Below are 18963 nucleotides of genomic sequence, written 5' to 3' on the forward strand. Positions count from 1 at the left end.
GGCAGGTAGGAAAGAGATGGCTTGCTTGCATTGTCATTAGTCTTGTATTCTTTTGGGGTATTGTTACAGTACAGCACCAAGGCTCGACAAGCACGTCCAACGCCTTCCTCTCCAGGCCAACAGGTGGTAGTTATACAGACAGTACAAAGTACGTGTACGTCATGCAACGCGGCGGCAGACCGACTACAGCGCATCTGCGAACCCGCCGTTGGCAGCAAAGCGCAGTTGGTAGTCGCGCAGCTCCGCCCAGTGGCGCAGCTCCTCGTCCTCGTCCTCGGCCGTCATTTGGCTCGGGTCAGCCGCCCGGGACTCCCCGGCGGGACCCGTCGTCTCGAGCTTGAGGAGCACATCGATGAGCTGCGACAGAGCCTCCTCGGCCTTGGCGGCGAAGGGGCCCTTGCGCTCGGGCGCATCCGCGAGCAGCGTGGAGGCGACCTGGCGGACCTTGCTGATGAGGGCGCCACCGTTGGGCTCGAGGCTGCGCTGCGACACGGAGCCGAGCACCGTGAGGAGGTTCTGCACGATGAGTTCACGCTCCCGCGCCATGATGTCGAGTATTTCCTTGTCGTCGGCGTCGCGAAGGGCCTTTTCCTCGTCTGACGGGCCGGGGGCCGTGGCGGCGGCGCTAGATGAGGCGGGCTCCACGGGGTTCCCGTCATCGTCTTGCTGCGGCTGCGATTCTCCCTCCTCCTCCTGCTGCTGCTCCTGCTGCGCCTGTTCCTGGAGGTAGACGTCGCGGAGGTTATAGTATAGGTCAACAAAGTAGAAGCGGGTGGCGAGCTGCGAGACGAAAATGTTGGTCCTTTGAATCTCGTACTGGAGCTGTCGCCGGCGGAGTGGCTGCGCCTTGATGACGTTGCGAAGGTCGTGCGCGGGCTGCGCCTCGGGCCACACGGGTGGCACGTACTGCATGCCGGCCTCGTCGAGGCTGGCGAGCGAGCTGGCATCGTCAACGGCGTGGTTGCCAAGCTGCAGCTCCGGCGGCAGGTTGTCGACGATGCTCTTGGCGGCGAGGAGGCCGTCGCGAAGGAGCAAGCGCTGGTCGGGCCAGGGTAGGGTGCTCATACCGTAGGCGAGCTCGAGACTGACGATGCCGTTCATGGTGGTGTATATGTCGATGGCGAAGCGGAAGCCCGTCAGCAGGGTGACGCTGCCCTCGGCCTGGTGAATGATCTCGTTGGCGAGAACGCAGATATCGTCGACGTTTTCGGGGTACGCGGGGTATGGAAGGCTCGGCGTGGACGGGGCGATGACGAGATCAGGATGCGAGGCGCCGAGCTGGGAGAGGGAGCGGACGCCGAGCAGCAGGCACCAGAAGACGCGCTTCCCAATCTGGTCCTTGACGTGGTTGAATGGTAGCGGATCGAGCGAGTACAGGTCGTTGCCAAACGTGGGCACGTCGCCGGGGTGCTTGGGGCGGGCGAAGCCCAGCTCGCGGACGAGGGTGAGGGTCTCGGCCATGAACTGCCGCGACGCGTTCCACTGGTGGACGTAGCCCGAGGCGAGGCCCAGGAAATAGCTGGTGGCAGCGTCGTCGAGCGTCTTGGGCTGCTTGAGCACCCACTTGGAACCGCGCGTGAGCAGCGCGACGTCACGGCACTTTTCAACCATGACGACGGCCTTGGGGAACAGCTGGCTACCGTGCTGTGCCTTGAGGTGCTCACGGGCGCTGCGAGGAAAGGAGGCGACGAGGGCGGCGACCATGCTGGCCAGGAGACCGAGGAACTCGGGCCGCAAACGGTCCTCGCGATTGGCAAAGGACTGGCGAAAGGTGGGCTCGTGGGGGAAGGGGGCGAGCGGGTGGACGTAGGTAAAGAAGTCGTCGACGAGCAGCTCCAGGACAGGCATGGGCGCGATAGCCTCGGCGTCGACGAGCGCGTCGGAGGCGATGTTGACGAGGGTCTTGGCGGCCGTCTGGGGCGAAGGCGAGGCGACGGCGGAGCCAGGAGCAGGGCCGGTGGCGGCGGGCGCGGTGGCGGCGACGGGAGAGCCCGGGTAGACTTCGAGGCGGGCGCGCTTGGCCGCCTTGGCCGCCTCAGCATGGCGGTTGGGGGGTCCACGGCGTTTCGTCTCGCGCTCGTAGGTGCAGTCGACGCCGAGCTCGCGGCAGGGCCGGCAGGGGATGTTGGTATCATCGCACTTGACCTTGCGCATGCTGCACATGTCGCAGGCGCGTCGGAGACGGGTGAGCTTAGGGTTCACGGTCGGGTCGCGCATCACGGCACCGCCGCCGGGGGACGACAGCTGCTGCTGTTGCTGCTGCGGCTGGTGATGCTGTTGTTGTTGCTGTTGCTGCTGCTGCAGGCCCGCATCGTGGCCCAGAGCCGCCGCCGGCTGGGCGGCAACGGCCTCGGCGGCGGCGGCGGCGGCATCCTGGAGGGCCTGAGCTTGGGGGTTGTTGATGCCGTTGATGGAGTTGATGTTGCTGATGGCCTGGGCGGCGTCGCTGGCGGCCTGCAGGATCTCGAGCCCGTTGCTGGCGTAGGCGTGGGCGGTGGCGTGCTGTTGCGACTGCGACTGCGAGGGCGACGACGGCGGCGGCGGTGGAGATGCAGACATGGCGGGTGTCGCGGCGCGCGTCGTGTCGCGATGGCCGACGATGGCTGATTGTCGGCGGATGTCCGGGTGTTTTTTTTCGCCTTGGGTGATGAAGCGAGGTGAAGCCGAGAGCGAGTTTGGGTCGACTTTTTGGCTGGCAGGTGGTGGGCGGGCCACGAATGGGCGCGGTCACGTGAGCGCGCGCGCCGCCCCCGCTGCGACTACCCTGCACGTGGCGGAAAGTCGACTTTTGACGTCGCCTGCATTCATTTGGTGCACCGTTGGACGGCTTTAGCAGTGAGATGGGCCGTGACAGTATGTTGGAGTCAGTCACCAAGGTGGCGTTTCTACCTCTCTTTGGCCTACATGTTGCTGAATCACGGGTTCTGCAGTGTGTGCACCAAGACCTGACAGCCAAGGAGGTGGTGCATCCACTCTTATTCGCTCCGTCTGATGACAATTATTCGCTTCTCGTCCCAACACCATCCGAGACGAAATGCGGCCAAGAATGCCCAGCATCTTCATATTAGGTCATCATTGTGATCCGTCTCGGTGATCACCGCCGCAGAGATCATCGTCATCGCCGACCCGTATCTCCTTAGCGAGCGGCTACGCTACGTACAACACCAAGGCTCAGGCCGGAACTCGGTCTGGGCTCGTTTCATGACATGACGACGACTGGCTGCGGTGCGCGTCGTCATCTGCTAGACGTCGCCTGCCGCTCGTGCCTCAAGCCTGTGGAGCAACCTGTGAATCTCGTCACAAAGACCTAACGACGCCGAACCTGCAGAATTTAAGCAAGGGCGCCTCGCCAGCCAACCCCGCGGGACAGACGCCACGACATGGGTCGTGTGATGCTGCGTGTTGACCTGACGCACACTCTTTAGTAGAGTGGGCGTAATGCCGGGGGGGTTGGTACAGTACTTCCATCCGCACGTACAAGCTGCGAGTCCCGAGGGGTCTGATGTGTTCATGTCCTTCGACTGAAGTAGCCCATTCCTCGCTTGCCGAGTAACGTAAATCGTACTTCCAGGTCGTCCACTAATAGCCTTCGCGTCATCTGCAAAGAGTCCACGTCAACGAATGCTCTTTTGCGAATGTTTCCAAAACATCACGGGACCGTCGGCGGAATGATCGGCCACGCACACCGGCGTGGAGCTGCTCTCGTCATCGACACTGCTCGGACACCGCCTGTGAGACGGGGTAAGGCCCGACTACCGATCTGGCCCCAACGATCAAGCAGGCCTGGCGCCTTTGCTCCCTTTATACCGTCCGTGTAATGACTAAATGCGAATGATACGGACATGGCGTTTGCATCCAAAAGTCGCTTGTACGTACAGGCTTGCGGGGCCGCCGCCCGCGATTGCCGGCTATATATATGAGCCAGGCCGAACCCTGCGGACGGGGGAGGGATCTTGACATTATCTCTTTTACTCATTTTTTATCATTCAACTGAGTTATCCGCGGCTCTTATCTCCAAGCCTTTCAAGATGAAGTTGTGTCATGTCATTGCCCTCGTTATCTCGGGGTACCTTTACGTCCCTGGCGTTCTGGCTACTGTCTATAGAGGGGTGAGAGATCCCATTCGCACAGTTCCCTCTCCCCTCGAAGGTGGCGGGCTAGAACCAGTTGCTAATCAGGCGCTATTTTGTTCGACACAGCGATGCAACCAAGTATACCAGAGTTGCATGTTCGAAATGAACGGGGAGTACGTCAAGAAGGAATGCCGGAGCGACAAGCCGGTACGTGACTCTCTCTCTCTCTCTCTCTCTCTCTCTCACACACACACACACACACACGAGCACTCTGGCTCGACCCCCCGAGAAAATACTCAACACCTGCCGTTCGCTCTTGGCGCTGACGAGGATGACGGTCGTGCAGTGCAGTGCCAGTGCCAAGCGTTGCGAGTGGTACCCTGGAGAAACGTATGCCGACTGCCATTAGATGCACAGGCCGGACATGGTGGACAGGACGGCGGCGCTTATGAGGAGTTGGGCTTGGACCATGGGTCCGATCTGCCCAAGTGAGCGGGTGACGTTCTCATAGGCGGATCATGTACCAATTGCATTCGACGGTGTGGCCGGGCGAGGTCCAAGAAAGCTGGGAGGCGCCGATGAATGCCGACTTGCTGTTGGGGCAAGAAGCTTTGATGTTGGGAGACGGGGGGGTTTTGTACGCAGAGTAATTCCTATTATTACATGTTGCATGAAATACTCTCGACAGCCTTCCTTTCTGCATGGTGAGATGCAATTTCTGTCCATTTTGTTTCAAAGTAGTATAGGTGTGCGCCGTGGTTGCTGGCCGTGTTTGGGACGTCGCCGTCCAGAAATCGACGCGCCATGAGCTGCCGTCGAGCCCCGAGACACTAAGTCAGAACCTGATGTCAGGCGCATACCTACTTTCATAGTATACAGTTCGCACAGGCAAAGCCAATCGCACGGCTTGGCTGCACGCGCGCCCGCCGATCAGGAACAAGTCGTCGGTGGCTGGCCGCTGGCACCGTATCCCCGTCCTGGCAGGCCGGCGGTCAGTCGTGGTGTTGGTCACCACGGAATGACATTGGTCAGCGTTGCTCCTCTGCACCATTGCCATGTTTGATCCTGGTTGCCTGCGATGTATGAATGACTGGACCTTGGTCGTGGCATGGCATCGTGGTCCTGGGGCCAAACAGGTGGGACCGAATCAAGACCAGCGAGCGGCACAACGTGGCTCTACTTTGTACATTCAGTCAATGGTAGTATTCGTAACTTGCAGACTACGCTGATGGCATCCACCAATCGCACCGCCGCTGGTAGACATTCGGGACCGGGCAATGCAGGCGGACGTGGAGCTCCGGCACCGCCGTGTCGTGTGGTGGCGGACGTCTTGGTCCGGGAGGGACTTGGGATGCGCCTGTTTTCTCTGCTCCCATTACGCTGTAATGACCCTCAATTACGATGGGAGAAAATCAAGATGGTGCTGGCCGATGGCATGAGATGAGAAGGATGTGATATATAGACGCTCCTTTGTCCCGGGCCCGGACGCAGGGGATGGATGCCCAGAGATGATGATTTTGCACATCCCCCCGCCCACCGTACGTTGTGTTGTTTGTCTGGGAATTTGTTGAAGTGGTGCATGTACACGCACTGCGTTGCGACTTGTTGCTCCATCCGTCAGGCCACCGAGGGCCGTGTCGGCCGTTTGCTGGCAGAAGAATAGAGGGCGAAGTGGCGCAGGGTGAGTCCTAGGTTTGTGCCTCTCCTCTTTGCCCCCGGTTGGTGGATCAATTCTGACAAGCGATGGGAGAAGAAGAAAGATGTCACCGCAACGAACAGCAGCAGCGGCACCAGGTCGGACGACGGCGCCCCGCTGCCGGACGGGGCTGCTCGACCTCAGGCAGGGCCCGTCGTTGTACGGCGACGACGGCGACGATGACGACGACGACGACGTGGGTACGCACACGCACGCGCATCAACAACGCCGCCGTCCGCTCGCGCTGTCGCTGCTGTTGGACGCCGTCACGCCGGGCATCCATCTGGGCACCTACGTCGACCCGCACGCTTCGCCCGTCGCCGTGGACGCCGAGCCGCCGACGCCGTACGAGAGCATCACCCCCGGTTCCTGCAACGGGTGCGATGCCGACAAGGACGATTGGGGAGGCCGCTGTTCTTGCCCGGGGTCGGCCGCCGCTTCGACGCCCACGGCATCGCCGTTGTGGTCAGCGACTGTCTCGCGAGGAGCGGCTCGTCCCGTGGTTGTGGGCGGAGGCGCAAATGATGATGCAGTTACAGTTGGGCCTCCTTCGCCTTTCGGTAGCGCAGGTGGTAACGTCAGTACCTCTGGCGTGGGGGGCTACTTTGACCTCGAGCGGGAGGGGGTGGCCAGTCGGGTGGTGAGCCGTTCGGCGGGGAGCTTGCCTAGCAGCAGCAACCTGAACTGCTGGGGCATCACTGGATGCAAGAGTAGTGCCAACAGCGTTCGCGGCGTTGCTGCAGGTGCTGGCCCCGCCGGCTGGAGCTCCCCGGCAGCAGGACCCCGCGGACGACCTGCTGGGGCACCGCCTCCACCGCTGGTGGTGGGTGAGGGGGGGCCCGCTGGCGACATCAGCAGCGGCGGCAGCAATCGTCGTTGTGGAAGCAGCAGCGCCACCGGCGTCGCCAACGGCACCAGTAGCTTGAGCGGTCGCAACAGCACCAGCACCAGCACCAGTACCAGCGCCGGCAGCGGCACCAGCGTCATACCCCTCTCCCACCAGCACCTCCCGCGGAATCGCAACAATCTGCCCCTCTCCCCCTCCGGCCCAGCTTCACCTCCCACCGCCGATCGTCCTCCCCTGCCTCATCCTCCTCCTCGTGCACGTCCTTCTCCATCGCTTGCTGCAGCCGCCACCGCCGCCGCCCAGCAACGTCGTGCAGCCAGTACCAACGATACCAAGCATCATCATCACCGCCACGACGCCGCCCGGCCGCGCGCCCGCAGAGCCATGGCGCGCCGCCAGTCTCTGTCCGAGATTCGCGCCGCCAACCCGGACCTCGCCCTCAGCGGAAACATCATCTCGGCCACCTTCAACATCCCCCACGCGCTGACGTACAAGCGCGACGGCGACTGGGTACGTTTCTCTCTCTCTCCCCCTCCCTCTCACACTCTCTCCCTCTCCCCCTCTCCCCCTGCCTCTCCTCAACAGCAACACCATCGACAAACATGGCAAGACGCTGATGACAACCCAAAAACAGGACCTCAAGCCTCGCCGCGGCCAGTCGGCCCTCTTCGACTCCCTCGCCTACCTCTCGTCGGACGCGACGCCATGGAACCACCACGTTGTCGCCTGGACCGGCGAGATCGAGGACCCCCATGAGCCCCCCCCTCCGCCGCCCGAGTCGCCCGCCGCACACACCACCGTCGGCGCCTCGTCGCTCAACGCTCTCTCGGCCCCTGTCCCCGTCGATGCCGCCGCCGCCTCGGCCACCCGCCGCCTGCCCACGCCGCCCGCTGTCGACGGGCTCTGGATCCCCCGTGAGCACCAGCAGCGCCTCGATCACCTCCTCGCCCGCAGCAACACTATCCGGACCTCGCCCGTCTGGCTCGCCGACGACGACGATGCCGCCCCCGACGCTGCTGCCGCCGCCGCCGGCATCATGCTGCGCGACCAGGCCCGGTGGCGCCGCTACGCCCAGCACGACCTCTACACCCTCTTCCACTACAAGCAGCACGAGCCCAACGACGGCCGCCGCGAGCGCGTCCACTACGCCGACTACTTCCGCATGAACCAAAAGTTTGCCGACAGGATCATCGACGTCTATAAGCCTGGCGACGTCGTCATCGTCCACGACTACTACCTCATGCTGCTCCCCAGCATGCTGCGCCAGCGCGTCCCCAACATGTACATCTCCTTCTTCCTCCACTCGCCCTTCCCCAGCAGCGAGTTCCTGCGCTGCTTGCCCCGCCGCAAGGAGGTGCTCGAGGGCGTCCTCGGCGCCAACCTCGTCGGCTTCCAGTCCTACAGCTACTCGCGCCACTTCCTCAGCTGCTGCACCCGCATCCTCGGCTTCCCCTCGGACACGCTCGGCATCGACGCCTATGGCGCCCGCGTCCAGGTCGGCGTCTTCCCCATCGGCATCGATGCCGCCCGCGTCGAGACGGCTGCCTGGGCCGACTCGGTCGAGCGCAAGCTCGCCGCCCTCAAGAAGATGTACGCCGGCAAGAAGATCATCGTCGGCCGCGACCGCCTCGACAGCGCCCGCGGCGTCGCCCAGAAGCTTCAGGCCTTTGAGCGCTTCCTCGAAATGTTCCCCGAGTGGCGCGAGAAGGTGGTGCTGATCCAGGTCACATCCCCCACGAGCGCCGACGCCGCAGCCGCCGCCGCCGCAGACCCCGACGACGCCGAGACCGACGCGAAGCTCAGCAGCCGCGTCAACGAGCTCGTCATGAAGATCAACGGCCACTACGGCAGCTTGGGATTCACCCCCGTCCACCACTACCCTCAGTACCTGCGTCAGGATGAGTACTTTGCCCTGCTGCGCGCCGCCGACATCGGCCTCATCACCTCGGTCCGCGACGGCATGAACACGACGAGCCTCGAGTACGTCGTCTGCCAGAAGCAGGGCCACGGGCCCCTCATCCTCTCCGAGTTCAGCGGCACCGCCGGCAGCCTCGCCGACGCCATCCACATCAACCCCTGGGACCTCAGCGGCGTCGCCGCCGCCATCAACACGGCCCTCACCATGCCCGAGAACAGCCGCCGCGCCATGCAGGAGCGCCTCTACCGCCACGTCACCACCCACAACGTGCAGTCGTGGATCGACAAGTTTGTCCGCCGCGTCTACACCGTCCTGGGCGAGGCCGGTGCCGCCCACGCCACCCCGTTGCTGGACCGCGCCCTGCTGCTGTCCCGCTACCGCTCCGCCGCCAAGCGCCTCTTCATGTTCGACTACGACGGCACCCTGACCCCCATTGTGCGCGAGCCCAGCGCTGCCATTCCCTCGGAGCGCATCATCGCCGCCCTCAAGCTGCTGGCCGCCGACGAGCGCAACGCCGTCTGGATCATCTCGGGCCGCGACCAGGAGTTCCTCGGCCATCACCTCGGCCACATAACGCGCCTGGGCTTCTCGGCCGAGCACGGTAGCTTCATGCGCAACCCGGGCTCCGAGGAGTGGATCAACCTGGCTGAGAAGTTTGACATGGGATGGCAAGCCGAGGTCATGGACGTGTTCCAAAAGTATACGGACAAGGTTCCAGGTACGTGCCCTCTCAACACTACCCGGACGTTTCCTTGGTCGTTACAGCCGCCGCCGTCGCTGTGTCTTTACTCGTCGTCTTGCTTGAATGCTAACGTCCCTCCCCCCAAGGCTCCTTCATCGAACGAAAACGCTGCGCCTTGACGTGGCACTACCGGCAGGCCGACCCGGAGCTGGGTGCTCACATGTCCCGCGCGTGCCACAAGGAGCTCGAGGCGGGCGTCGGCAGCAAGTGGGAGGTGGAGGTGATGCCGGGCAAGGCCAACATCGAGGTGCGGCCGACCTTTATCAACAAGGGCGAGATCGCCAAGCGGCTCATCGCGACGTACCACAACCCGGACGCGGAGCCCACGGCCGACGACCCGAACCCCGGGCGGGTCGAGTTTTCGCTGTGCATGGGCGATGACTTCACCGATGAGGACATGTTTCGGGCGCTCAACGGGGCGTCGGGGCCGGTGCTCAAGGCGGACCACGTCTTCACGGTGACGGTCGGGGCGAGCACCAAGGTGACGCTGGCCAAGTGGCACCTGTTGGAGCCCGAGGACGTGATCGACTGCGTGGCCCTACTGTCGGGTGGCGAGGGCGGGCCGGCGGGCACGGAGCGGCTGGGCGAGGTGAACCTGGCGGCGCTAAGCATGGTCGAGGGCAAGATTCCGCCGGGCGAGGTGTGAGCGTGTGAGTTGGGGACGGAGATGATGAGACATGTCAGACGGCGACGACAACCACGACGATGGTGGCGGGCATGACGAGGCAGGCAGGCGTCACGGATAGAGCGGGAGGCATAGACTCGATTTGTTCAAGGGCGTGCTGGCGCAACGACGGAAAAAAGACAAGCATGCATACACAAGCACAAGGTACACACAGGGCATATAGCACGCACACCTAAACGCACACCTACACACACACACACACACACACACGGAACGGACTGGTTGAGGAGACACGACAGGCAGACAAGGCGGGCGCGACGGACATCATATGGGGAACCGCTGGTTCCCTCGTTCGCGACGGTGGGGGTAGAGACGGGCAACGGGATCAGTTTGTTGCATATCACTGGCATAGAGCACGCAGCATCGACAGCTGCAGTGGTAGTAGTACCAGTAGCAGTAGAGGCGTAATCGATATCATGTCCAAATCGTGGTACCGAGATATTTGTCGATTCCATGGGGGCGGGTATGGGAAACTGTGGAGAGGGAGAAGATGGGGAGGTGAGGGTCCATCACATGACTGACTACTCTTGATCACGACTACTATCGCCACCAGCACCACCACCGCTACTTGCTGGCATACTACTACATGAATAACCGACTGGGTAGGTACCCAGACACTTCGTACCCCACGCGGAGAGAGCAACGGGGTCACGCTGTCGTATTCGGTTGGGGTTGGAGGTCCTCGCCGGGTCGGTGGCGGGGGGGGGGGTTGGAGTAACGGGGGACTTTAGTTGATGTACATACGACGTACGACGTACTCTCCGGAGATACCGTGAAGAAGAACTTGATGTTGCGGCAGGCAGGGAGGAGCGTTTATTCACTACGTGACCAAGTATTGAAGTAATTGCGAACGATGGGGCATGTCCGAGCCCGGGGAAGCGAGCGGCTTCTACGGATGTGCGAGGTAAGGTGAAGTGTGGTGAGGAGGAGTTGGCCCCGTTGGTCGTCGGCTGGCCGGCAGGGCCGCGTCACGGTATGCCGAGCATTCGGCCCGTCCATGCTGCGGACTTGAGATACCCACCTCCGTATGTCTACATGGCCCGGTGTCTGGTGGTCCACCGAGAGAGAGAGGAAGACCCACTGGGGGGGTGGTTTGAATGGGTCTGGTCCGGGTACAAGGAAGTAGGCTTGCCAGGCAGGCGGGTTGCCATGTGCCGCGGCCGGCTGTTTTTGCGACGTCCCGTGGGGTGGCTTGGGTGGCCGGACGGGTGGGCCGGATGGGTGTCACGGCTGCTAGTAGTGCTGGTGCGAGACTGATGTTGTCTTTACGAAATAACTAGTGTTGTTGTTTGGTTCTGACGAGTGAGCGGCAGAAGAAGAAGTGTTCTAGAAGGAAGGGAGGGGGCCCGCGGGTGCAGTGTGAGTTGAAAGAACGAGGCAGATTTATGAGCCATAGAAGGCTCGTCTGCTTTACTACTACGGGCGGGACTGCATCTGACAGACAAGGTGCTATAGTAGCATGAATAACTGCAGCGACGAAGGCGTCATCGGCGTACGGCTGTTTCTTGAGGACATGGACGGAACGGGCGCCACTTACTACTCGAGTATATCAATTGTTTGTAGGATTATCATCCATGTCTCCTCGATGATGATGGGCGACGACAGCGACGGTTGCTCGTCCATACATACAGTATACGCCACGGGAGGCTTTGTCACCCGGAGAAGCAGCACTCTGTCTAACACGCTTAGAGGAGGACAACGGCTCTGGGGAGTCGAGGGAGGGGCCGACGATGGCAGGCAAAATGCGGCTGACTCGGGATGGGCAAGATGGGGATGCCATGGCGGGGCGGCGGCGGGGATGTGCCGACTTACACGGAGCGAGTGGGAAACAAGCCATTGACGTCACCGCGACACGGTGCCTGTTGGATTTTTTTTCTTTCCCCTTTATCCCTTGACGATGGGCGATGCTGCCGCCGGCCGCAGCGGCGCCGAGGGAGCCGGCAGAGGGCGTCGGTCCATGCAGGCTCCTGGGCTGTGCCAGCCGCTGCGCGTTCTGTTCTGTATGTGCGTATGTGTTCGCTTCTCTGCTTCATGCGCGAGGTGCGTAGATGTTGGACATGCCCGAGTGGCTGCTGCTTGCTTGGCCTGGGCCTGTAGACTACATTGGCCTCCCCCCCGTCAACCACCACGGTTTGGGTTATGATGATGACGATGCCATCTCGTCACGGTTATGCACCAGCAGGGGAAGACGCTGCCAGACCACGCCTGTTATGTGTCACGTTGTAAGGCAAGCCATCTTGAGGGCTAGGAAACAAAACGGGCTGGGCACTTGGCCCGGGCTGGCCTGGGCAGGGGGAGATGGCGGGAGGACTGGAGTGCCGATGCCATGTGGGGGAACAACGAGACGTTTCTTTCTCCCACTCTTCTCCATGTCCTCCCTCGATCCATCATGGCCATGTCTGGGCTCATGGCCCCACGCCCCTTTTGCCCCTCCTCCGATGTCATTGAGCCATTCACCCTGCTGGCCTCATCGTCCACCAGTCCAAGCTGCCGGCTGGCCCTTGCCGGTGGCAAGCAATATAGTCGATGAGTGGGAATTGTCTGCAGACCGACAATGAGCCCACAAATAGTTGTCGAGCGAGTGTGAAAGCAGACCGAAGGGGGGGAGGAAGAAAAAAAAAAGTGGTCAAACCGGACCGATTCCGGAGAAATCACCAAACTGGAGACCTGGAGACGCCCCGGTGTTTGCGTGGTTTGTGTCCGCTCACCCCGTGTTTAATGTCAGGTGAGAAGATGGATCGTGGGGTTGTCTGTTCATGCTTCGTGAACCGACTGGGGCAGGCCAGCAACAGGCAAGGTGATGTGGGCGCGCGCCCCTTTTCTGTTCGTCATCGTGATCGCGTGTGCCTCCATGCGTGGTTGCGTATAAGAGTCTGTTAGGTTTCCCACCACGCGCTCCGAACCCCGGCGTCAAGCAGGGAGCTGATGGGCAACTGCGACATAACAATCTTGTTGCGGCGAGCTGTCGTCTATTTACACAAGTTCATTTCTTGACACTTTGAGATATAACCCCCCAGGCCTCCGCCACTTACACACACGCATACACACACTCACACCCTCATACTCCCGCGACGCACAGCCCAGCCGCCACCACCACCATGAAGGGCGGCTTCATGACGGTGCGCTTCGACCGGCACAACCCGGCGTCGGAGAAGCGCAGCGCCGACCATGTGCGCGGGTCGCTCGCCGGGCTCGACTACTCGCCGTTGCCGCGCGTGACGGGACGGTCGCTGGCCATGGGCGTGCTGGTGTCGATGGGCGGGCTCATGTACGTTGTGCCTCCTTTTATGTTTCTCTCTCATGCCTCATGTTTTCTTCCCCATTTCTTGTCTCCCCGAGTGCTCTATAATAGTAGATGATACACCTAGTGTACAACAACCCCAGACATGTCCTCGTACTGACCGCTCCCCCCCCAACGCAGCTTCGGCTACGACACGGGCCAGATCTCGGGCTTCCTCGCCATGCCCGACTTCCTCGACCGCTTCGGCCAGACCGACGCCCAGGGCGAAAAGTACTTCTCCGAGGTGCGCTCGGGGCTCATCGTCTCGCTTCTCTCCATCGGCACCCTCTTCGGCGCGCTGTCCGGTGCCCCCATCGCCGACCGCATCGGCCGGCGCGCGAGCATCTCGCTCTGGAGCGCCGTCACGTCCGTCGGCTTCGTCATCCAGATCGCCGCCGCGCACGCCTGGTACCAGGTCATGATCGGGCGCTTCGTCGCGGGGCTCGGCGTCGGCGGCCTGTCGCTGCTCGTGCCCATGTACCAGGCCGAGACGGCGCCGCCCTGGATCCGCGGCGCCATGGTCTGCGCGTACCAGCTCTTCATCACCCTGGGCATCTTCCTCGCCGCGTGCTTCAACTACGGCACCGTCACGCACCACCCTGACAGCTCGGCCAGCTGGCGCATCGTTATCGGCCTCGGCTGGGTCTGGACGCTGGTCCTGGGCTTCGGCATCTTGGCCTTTCCCGAGACGCCGCGCTTCGACTACCGCCATGGGCGTGTTGAGCGTGCCCGCCAGACGCTGTGCCGCGTCTACGGCGCTGGCGAGAACCACTGGGCCGTCCACACGCAGATCGAGGAGATCGAAAGCAAGCTGCGCGCCGAGGATAAGATCCAGGGGGGCCCCGTGGCTGAGTTCGTCGGCATGTTTCGAGCGCCGCGCATGGCCTACCGCATCGCCCTCGGTGTCGCCCTGCAGATGTTCCAGCAGCTGACGGGCGCAAACTACTTCTTCTACTACGGCACCACCATCTTCAAGTCGGTCCAGATCGACAGCTTCATCACCCAAATCATCCTCAACACCATCAACTTCGTCACCACCTTCCTCGGCCTGTACATTGTCGAGCACTACGGCCGCCGCAAGTCGCTCATTGGCGGCGCCGCTTGGATGTTTGTGTGCCTCATCATCTTCGCCTCCGTCGGCCACTTCGTCCTCGACGTCAACGACCCGGCCAGCACGCCCACTCCGGGCATCGTGCTCATCGTATTCGGCTCCCTTTTTGTTCTCGGCTTCGCCACCACTTGGGGCCCCATGATCTGGACTATTCAGGCTGAGTTGTTTCCCTCGCGCTACCGCGCCAAGGGCATGGCTCTCGGCACTGCCAGCAATTGGATCTGGAACTTTTGCATCGGCTTCTTCACGCCTTTCATCTTCAAGTCCATCGACTTCAGCTATGGCTACGTCTTTGCCGGCTGCAACTTTGTCGCCGCTTTGCTCGTCTACTTCTTCGTCGTCGAGGGTCAGGGCCGCACGTTGGAGGAGATCGACACCATGTATCTCGAGGGCATCAAGCCTTGGCGGAGCAGCAGCTGGGAGCCGCCTTCGGCCGAGCACATGGCCCGCCTCCGCCGCCAGGCCGGTATCGAGCTTGAGGTCGGTGCCGATGAGGATGGCGGCAGCGAGGGCGGCCTGAGCGGCGACACGAGGACCGACGGCCCCGGAGGCATGGGCAGCAAGAAGGAGAGTGGCAACGGCGGAGAGCTGATGCACCAGGAGCATGCGTAGATTATCTCATAGATGAGTAGGGTATTCTCTGTATATTTCAAGCACTTCTTCCTAAAGTGCCACCCTCCATCGTGTGATTCCACATATGCCGAGGCGGGCCAACCCAATTAATCATGACTCGGCCAGCGCAAAGCATCGCTCGCTGCTGTCGGCATTGTTCCCCCACCAGTTCGGCATGGTGATGATCTTGCCGGCGCCAAAGAACAGGAAAATCAGCAGCATGTTAAAGTTGAAGCCCGCGTCAAACGCCGCAGCCAGGATGTAGTTCCAGCGCGCCCACATCTCGTAGCGGTAGCGGTACGCCCAGTACATGACGACGAAGCCGCCCAGGAACGAGCTGAAGTAGCCGGTGCTGATGTTTCCGTAAAAGTTGGACATGCAGCTGAAGAAGATGGTCGAGTTGGCCAGGTGGAACTTGGCGCGGGGGAAGCGGCGGTGCAGCGCGTAGATGACGACGGGCACCGCCGCGCCGACGAGGAAGCCGTACGGCACGACGCGAAACAGGTCCTGCCGGAAGAGCCGCTTGGGTCCCACGAGCACATACTGCACGCCCAGCGTGAGCGACTGCGCGAGGGCCTGGCCCGTCCACTGGTGCGTCGGGTCCTGGAGGGTGCCGGCGAGGTAGTCGGCCTTTGTGTCGAGCACCCACCGGATCACCGCGTAGTCGATGGGGATGCCGATGAGCGACCCAAACACCTGGCTGAAGAAGACGGCCTTGGGCGGTATGTGCATGTAGTGCCCAATCTTCATGTCCTGAAGGTTGAGCTGCGCGCGGTACCACGCGTCGCCCGCGATGGAGCCGTACGCCGACGCGCCGCACGGGTTCTTGAAGCCCGACACGGCGTTGACCATGAGGCCGTACCAGAGCTCGTTTGTTGTGCCAATGGCCTGAAATAGTTAGCCTCTTGTACGAACAAATAGTCCAGGAAATGCTTTCAAAGACGAAGGCTACAGGGCCAAGGTATCTGGCGACGAAGGTGGTGTAGAGAAAAGGGGCAAAGGGCTAACGGGGTAATGCACGAGTGAAATTGTAAGAGAAAGAGGTCCTCACCAGCTGAAAGTTGGACAGCGCATACAGCCAGCCCAAAGGCACCACGACAATGGCACCTGTCGCGATGCCCACAAAATACGTCCACACGGGGATGAAGAGCAGGTTCTTGGCCGTGATGACCACCATGATGAGGAAGCTGGCCGCGAAGAGCGCCGCGAACCACCAAAAGGGCACCTCGTCGTACGACCGCTGCAGCACGCTCAGCTGGTCAACGTACTGCTCTGCAATCTTGGTGGCCCGGGCATCGCCGCTGCCGTCGCTCGACTTTTTGCGGCCCTGGCGCTCGAGAAACTTGCCCAGCGCGTCCTTGAGCTCGCCGTAGCCAAAGAGGCCCATCCACACGAGCGCCGAGGCGTAGCCCGCGTAGTCGAAGAACATGTTCCATAGGTACTGCGCCCCGACGTACAGCTCGCCGTACTCGGCGTAGGCCGTCTCGTTGAGCGTCATCTGCGGCGTTAGGAGGTCGTTGAGGGGGTATTTGGTACCGTTTGCTGCATGAGCGCGCGCGCGCAGGGGCACAACTTGTCAGCATGAAACACGTCCATAGCAGGAGAGACGAGACAAAACATGGAAAAAGTAGCAGGAGTCACAAACGCACCCAAAAACACGCGGTTCGACATGAGTCCGTGGTCCCAGCTGCCCAGCCCCCCAAACTTGGCCGCCGGCAGCAGCACCCAGCAGCCGACCACGAAGGCGCTGAACATGATGACCTGCGTCCACCACGGCGTGAGGAAGAGGCTGCCAAACGCGGAGATGCTGGACCAGTCGAGGCTCAGGTTGAGGAAGCCCATGCCGCCGAAGCCGCCGCCGATAAAGTTGGCCACCTTGTTGTGCGGCGCCACCCAGCACAGGAACGCCAGCGAGCCGAGCATTGGGAAGGCGAACTCGGGCAGGAACTGCCAGAGGATCACGGCCGCGAGCACCCCGAAGAAGACCTGGATCTGCTTGCGCGACAGGCGCGTCGGGTGGTCGCGCTGCTTGCGCTGCGTCTCGAAGAGCGCCGTCTGGCAGAGGCTATGTATCGGCGCTCAGGGGTTAGCCGTGGGGACGATGTTGGCTGTCGACGTAATCCGTGCGTGAGAGAATACTTACGATTGAAACCTGTAGTCTGTCAGCAGCTGTCTCAACACATACAGTTCCAGCTCGGAACATGAATGCAAAGGAAAGTAGAGTCGACATACCAAGGAAAATGCGGGTCGTAGATGAGAAACTGCCGAGCCAGCGCCGCGTACGAGTACCCCGTCCAGGTAATGGCCAGCATGAAGAAGACAGCCACGGCGCCGTTGACGCGCTCGCCAAAGTACAGCTCGCTCATGCTGATGGGCGTGTAGCCCAGGTTATAGGTGGCGCCCGACGCGGCCGAGATGGTCACCAGGACGTGCTCCTTTGTGCTAAAGGGCCCCGGGTTGAGGCTGAAGCCCCAGGGCGTAAACGGCACGCGCACCCTCCACGCGGGGAGCACCTTTGCGAGCCATACGCCGACGTAGTTGGATGCGATCTGCACGAAGAAGACGGAGTATGGTGCCGAGGTGGTGCGGTAGTGCGCCATCTGCGAGAGGAACGCTCCCGGCGCCACGAACAGGATCGTGAGCAAGAAGTAGCGGAACGTGAGCGTCGGCTCCGTCGGGTCGTCGTGTAGGCTGACGACGCGTCGCACGTACGGGGGAATGTCGCGGATGCGCTCGTCGTCCTCATCCACGGCCTCCTCCTCGCCGTTGAGGTTGCGCAGCGTGTAGAGCGGCCGTCCGTCCTCGCCGTGCTTGAGCCCGCCGTCGCTGTCGGAGCCTACACGCTCAGCGATGTTGACGTCTCCATCGTCGTTGATGCCGGCCTTTTCGTCGATGCCCAGCACGGCGGCTTCCTCCTTGCGTGAGAGATCGTCGGGATTCTGCGTCACGACGGCGGGCTGTGCCGTGACGGCATCCGAGGCCAGGTCGGGATGTTGGTCGCGGGCCATGGCTGCTGCTGCTGCTGTCGTCAACTTCTCCTCCTATTTAGGAGATGGAGATAGATAACAGAACAGCCTGTGTCGAAAGAAGGCCTAGCAAAGATATGTGAACTCGTGGCGTGTTTCACAATATCGACACGTAGACACAAGGCGGGCGGCCCGTGATGCCTTTAATAAACGTTCGAGCACAGACACGGTGCTATCTCGCAGGGCGAGGGACTGACGTTGCCGCCTGGGTCCAACCGAGGAGCTCTAGGGCCTTTGGAATCTTGTAATCGTTTGCCACGAGACGACCGGCCCCAACACTACGGTGCGCACAACCCGACTCCCTCATTACGCTTTGAGCAGCTAGCCATGTGTCCACGGTCTCCATCATGTTGTCTCACTGGCCCGCAGGCCGCGATGAGGTTGCACTTCGGCTTACACGGCACAGCTAGACCCCGCAACCGGACCCCTGTCATGGCCTCTTTATGGTTGTTTGGGTGGAGGCGCCGCCAGCACGCCATCAAGGATTCGTCTTTGCACAGACTTGAACTTTATTTTTTTCGTTCTGGAAAACTGCCAGCTAGGGAACATGAACATGGCAGGAATTGACCACCCTCAACATGTGTCCATCAGCTGGCTACCTGACCTCCGAGTGCTTCTTTTCGAGAGACTGGACTGGCGACCTCGAGAATCGACAACCATCGACTAGAGGCAAACACTCAAGTCGACGGCTCCCGCCAATCGCGCGCCACCTTGGCAAGCCACAAGGGCGATAACACGGGGCTGCCATACGCGGGATCTGCACTTGTTGGTGTGCCAAGATGGCAGTTGCAGGTTGGGACGTGCGTGCTGTTACGGAGGCTGCTCTGAGCCAACTCGGCAAGCGCAGTGTTCCCCCCGCCCAGCTTTTGGGGGTCAATGATGGCTCTCCATCGTCTGCCGCATGGACACGTGCCATACCGAAGAGAGACGATGATGTGCTTAGACTCCATACAGTATCCCGTTCAGAGAAGCC

At 61.7% G+C, this 18963-nt stretch overlaps 4 protein-coding genes across 4 annotated transcripts; 2 read left to right on the forward strand and 2 right to left on the reverse strand.

The window, feature by feature from the left end:
- Positions 1–16: 16 nt before the first annotated feature.
- JDV02_002983 (uncharacterized protein) lies at positions 17–2643 on the reverse strand. Its single transcript, XM_047984066.1, has one exon. It carries the CDS (start codon positions 2557–2559, stop codon positions 184–186), a length of 2376 nt encoding a protein of 791 aa, XP_047840038.1. The 5' UTR covers positions 2560–2643; the 3' UTR covers positions 17–183.
- Positions 2644–6467: 3824 nt separating this feature from the next.
- Positions 6468–10374, forward strand: JDV02_002984 (uncharacterized protein). Its single transcript, XM_047984067.1, has 3 exons — positions 6468–7126; positions 7251–9252; positions 9363–10374. The coding sequence occupies exons 1-3, from the start codon at positions 7001–7003 to the stop codon at positions 9920–9922; spliced, it is 2688 nt and encodes an 895-aa protein (XP_047840039.1). The 5' UTR covers positions 6468–7000; the 3' UTR covers positions 9923–10374.
- A 2307-nt stretch (positions 10375–12681) lies between these two features.
- HXT5_1 (hexose transporter hxt5) lies at positions 12682–15009 on the forward strand. Its single transcript, XM_047984068.1, has 2 exons — positions 12682–13229; positions 13383–15009. Exons 1-2 carry the CDS (start codon positions 13060–13062, stop codon positions 14962–14964), a joined length of 1752 nt encoding a protein of 583 aa, XP_047840040.1. The 5' UTR covers positions 12682–13059; the 3' UTR covers positions 14965–15009.
- On the reverse strand, positions 13873–18233 carry OPT7 (OPT super). The gene is made up of 5 exons (XM_047984069.1): positions 17197–18233; positions 17108–17116; positions 16614–17029; positions 16016–16506; positions 13873–15852 (listed from the first exon to the last, which is right to left on the reverse strand). Exons 1-5 carry the CDS (start codon positions 17970–17972, stop codon positions 15076–15078), a joined length of 2469 nt encoding a protein of 822 aa, XP_047840041.1. The 5' UTR covers positions 17973–18233; the 3' UTR covers positions 13873–15075.
- Positions 18234–18963: the final 730 nt, after the last annotated feature.

Source organism: Purpureocillium takamizusanense, chromosome 2 (assembly GCF_022605165.1).
Source record: "Purpureocillium takamizusanense chromosome 2, complete sequence".
In the NCBI taxonomy this organism is placed as follows: Eukaryota; Fungi; Ascomycota; class Sordariomycetes; order Hypocreales; family Ophiocordycipitaceae; genus Purpureocillium; species Purpureocillium takamizusanense.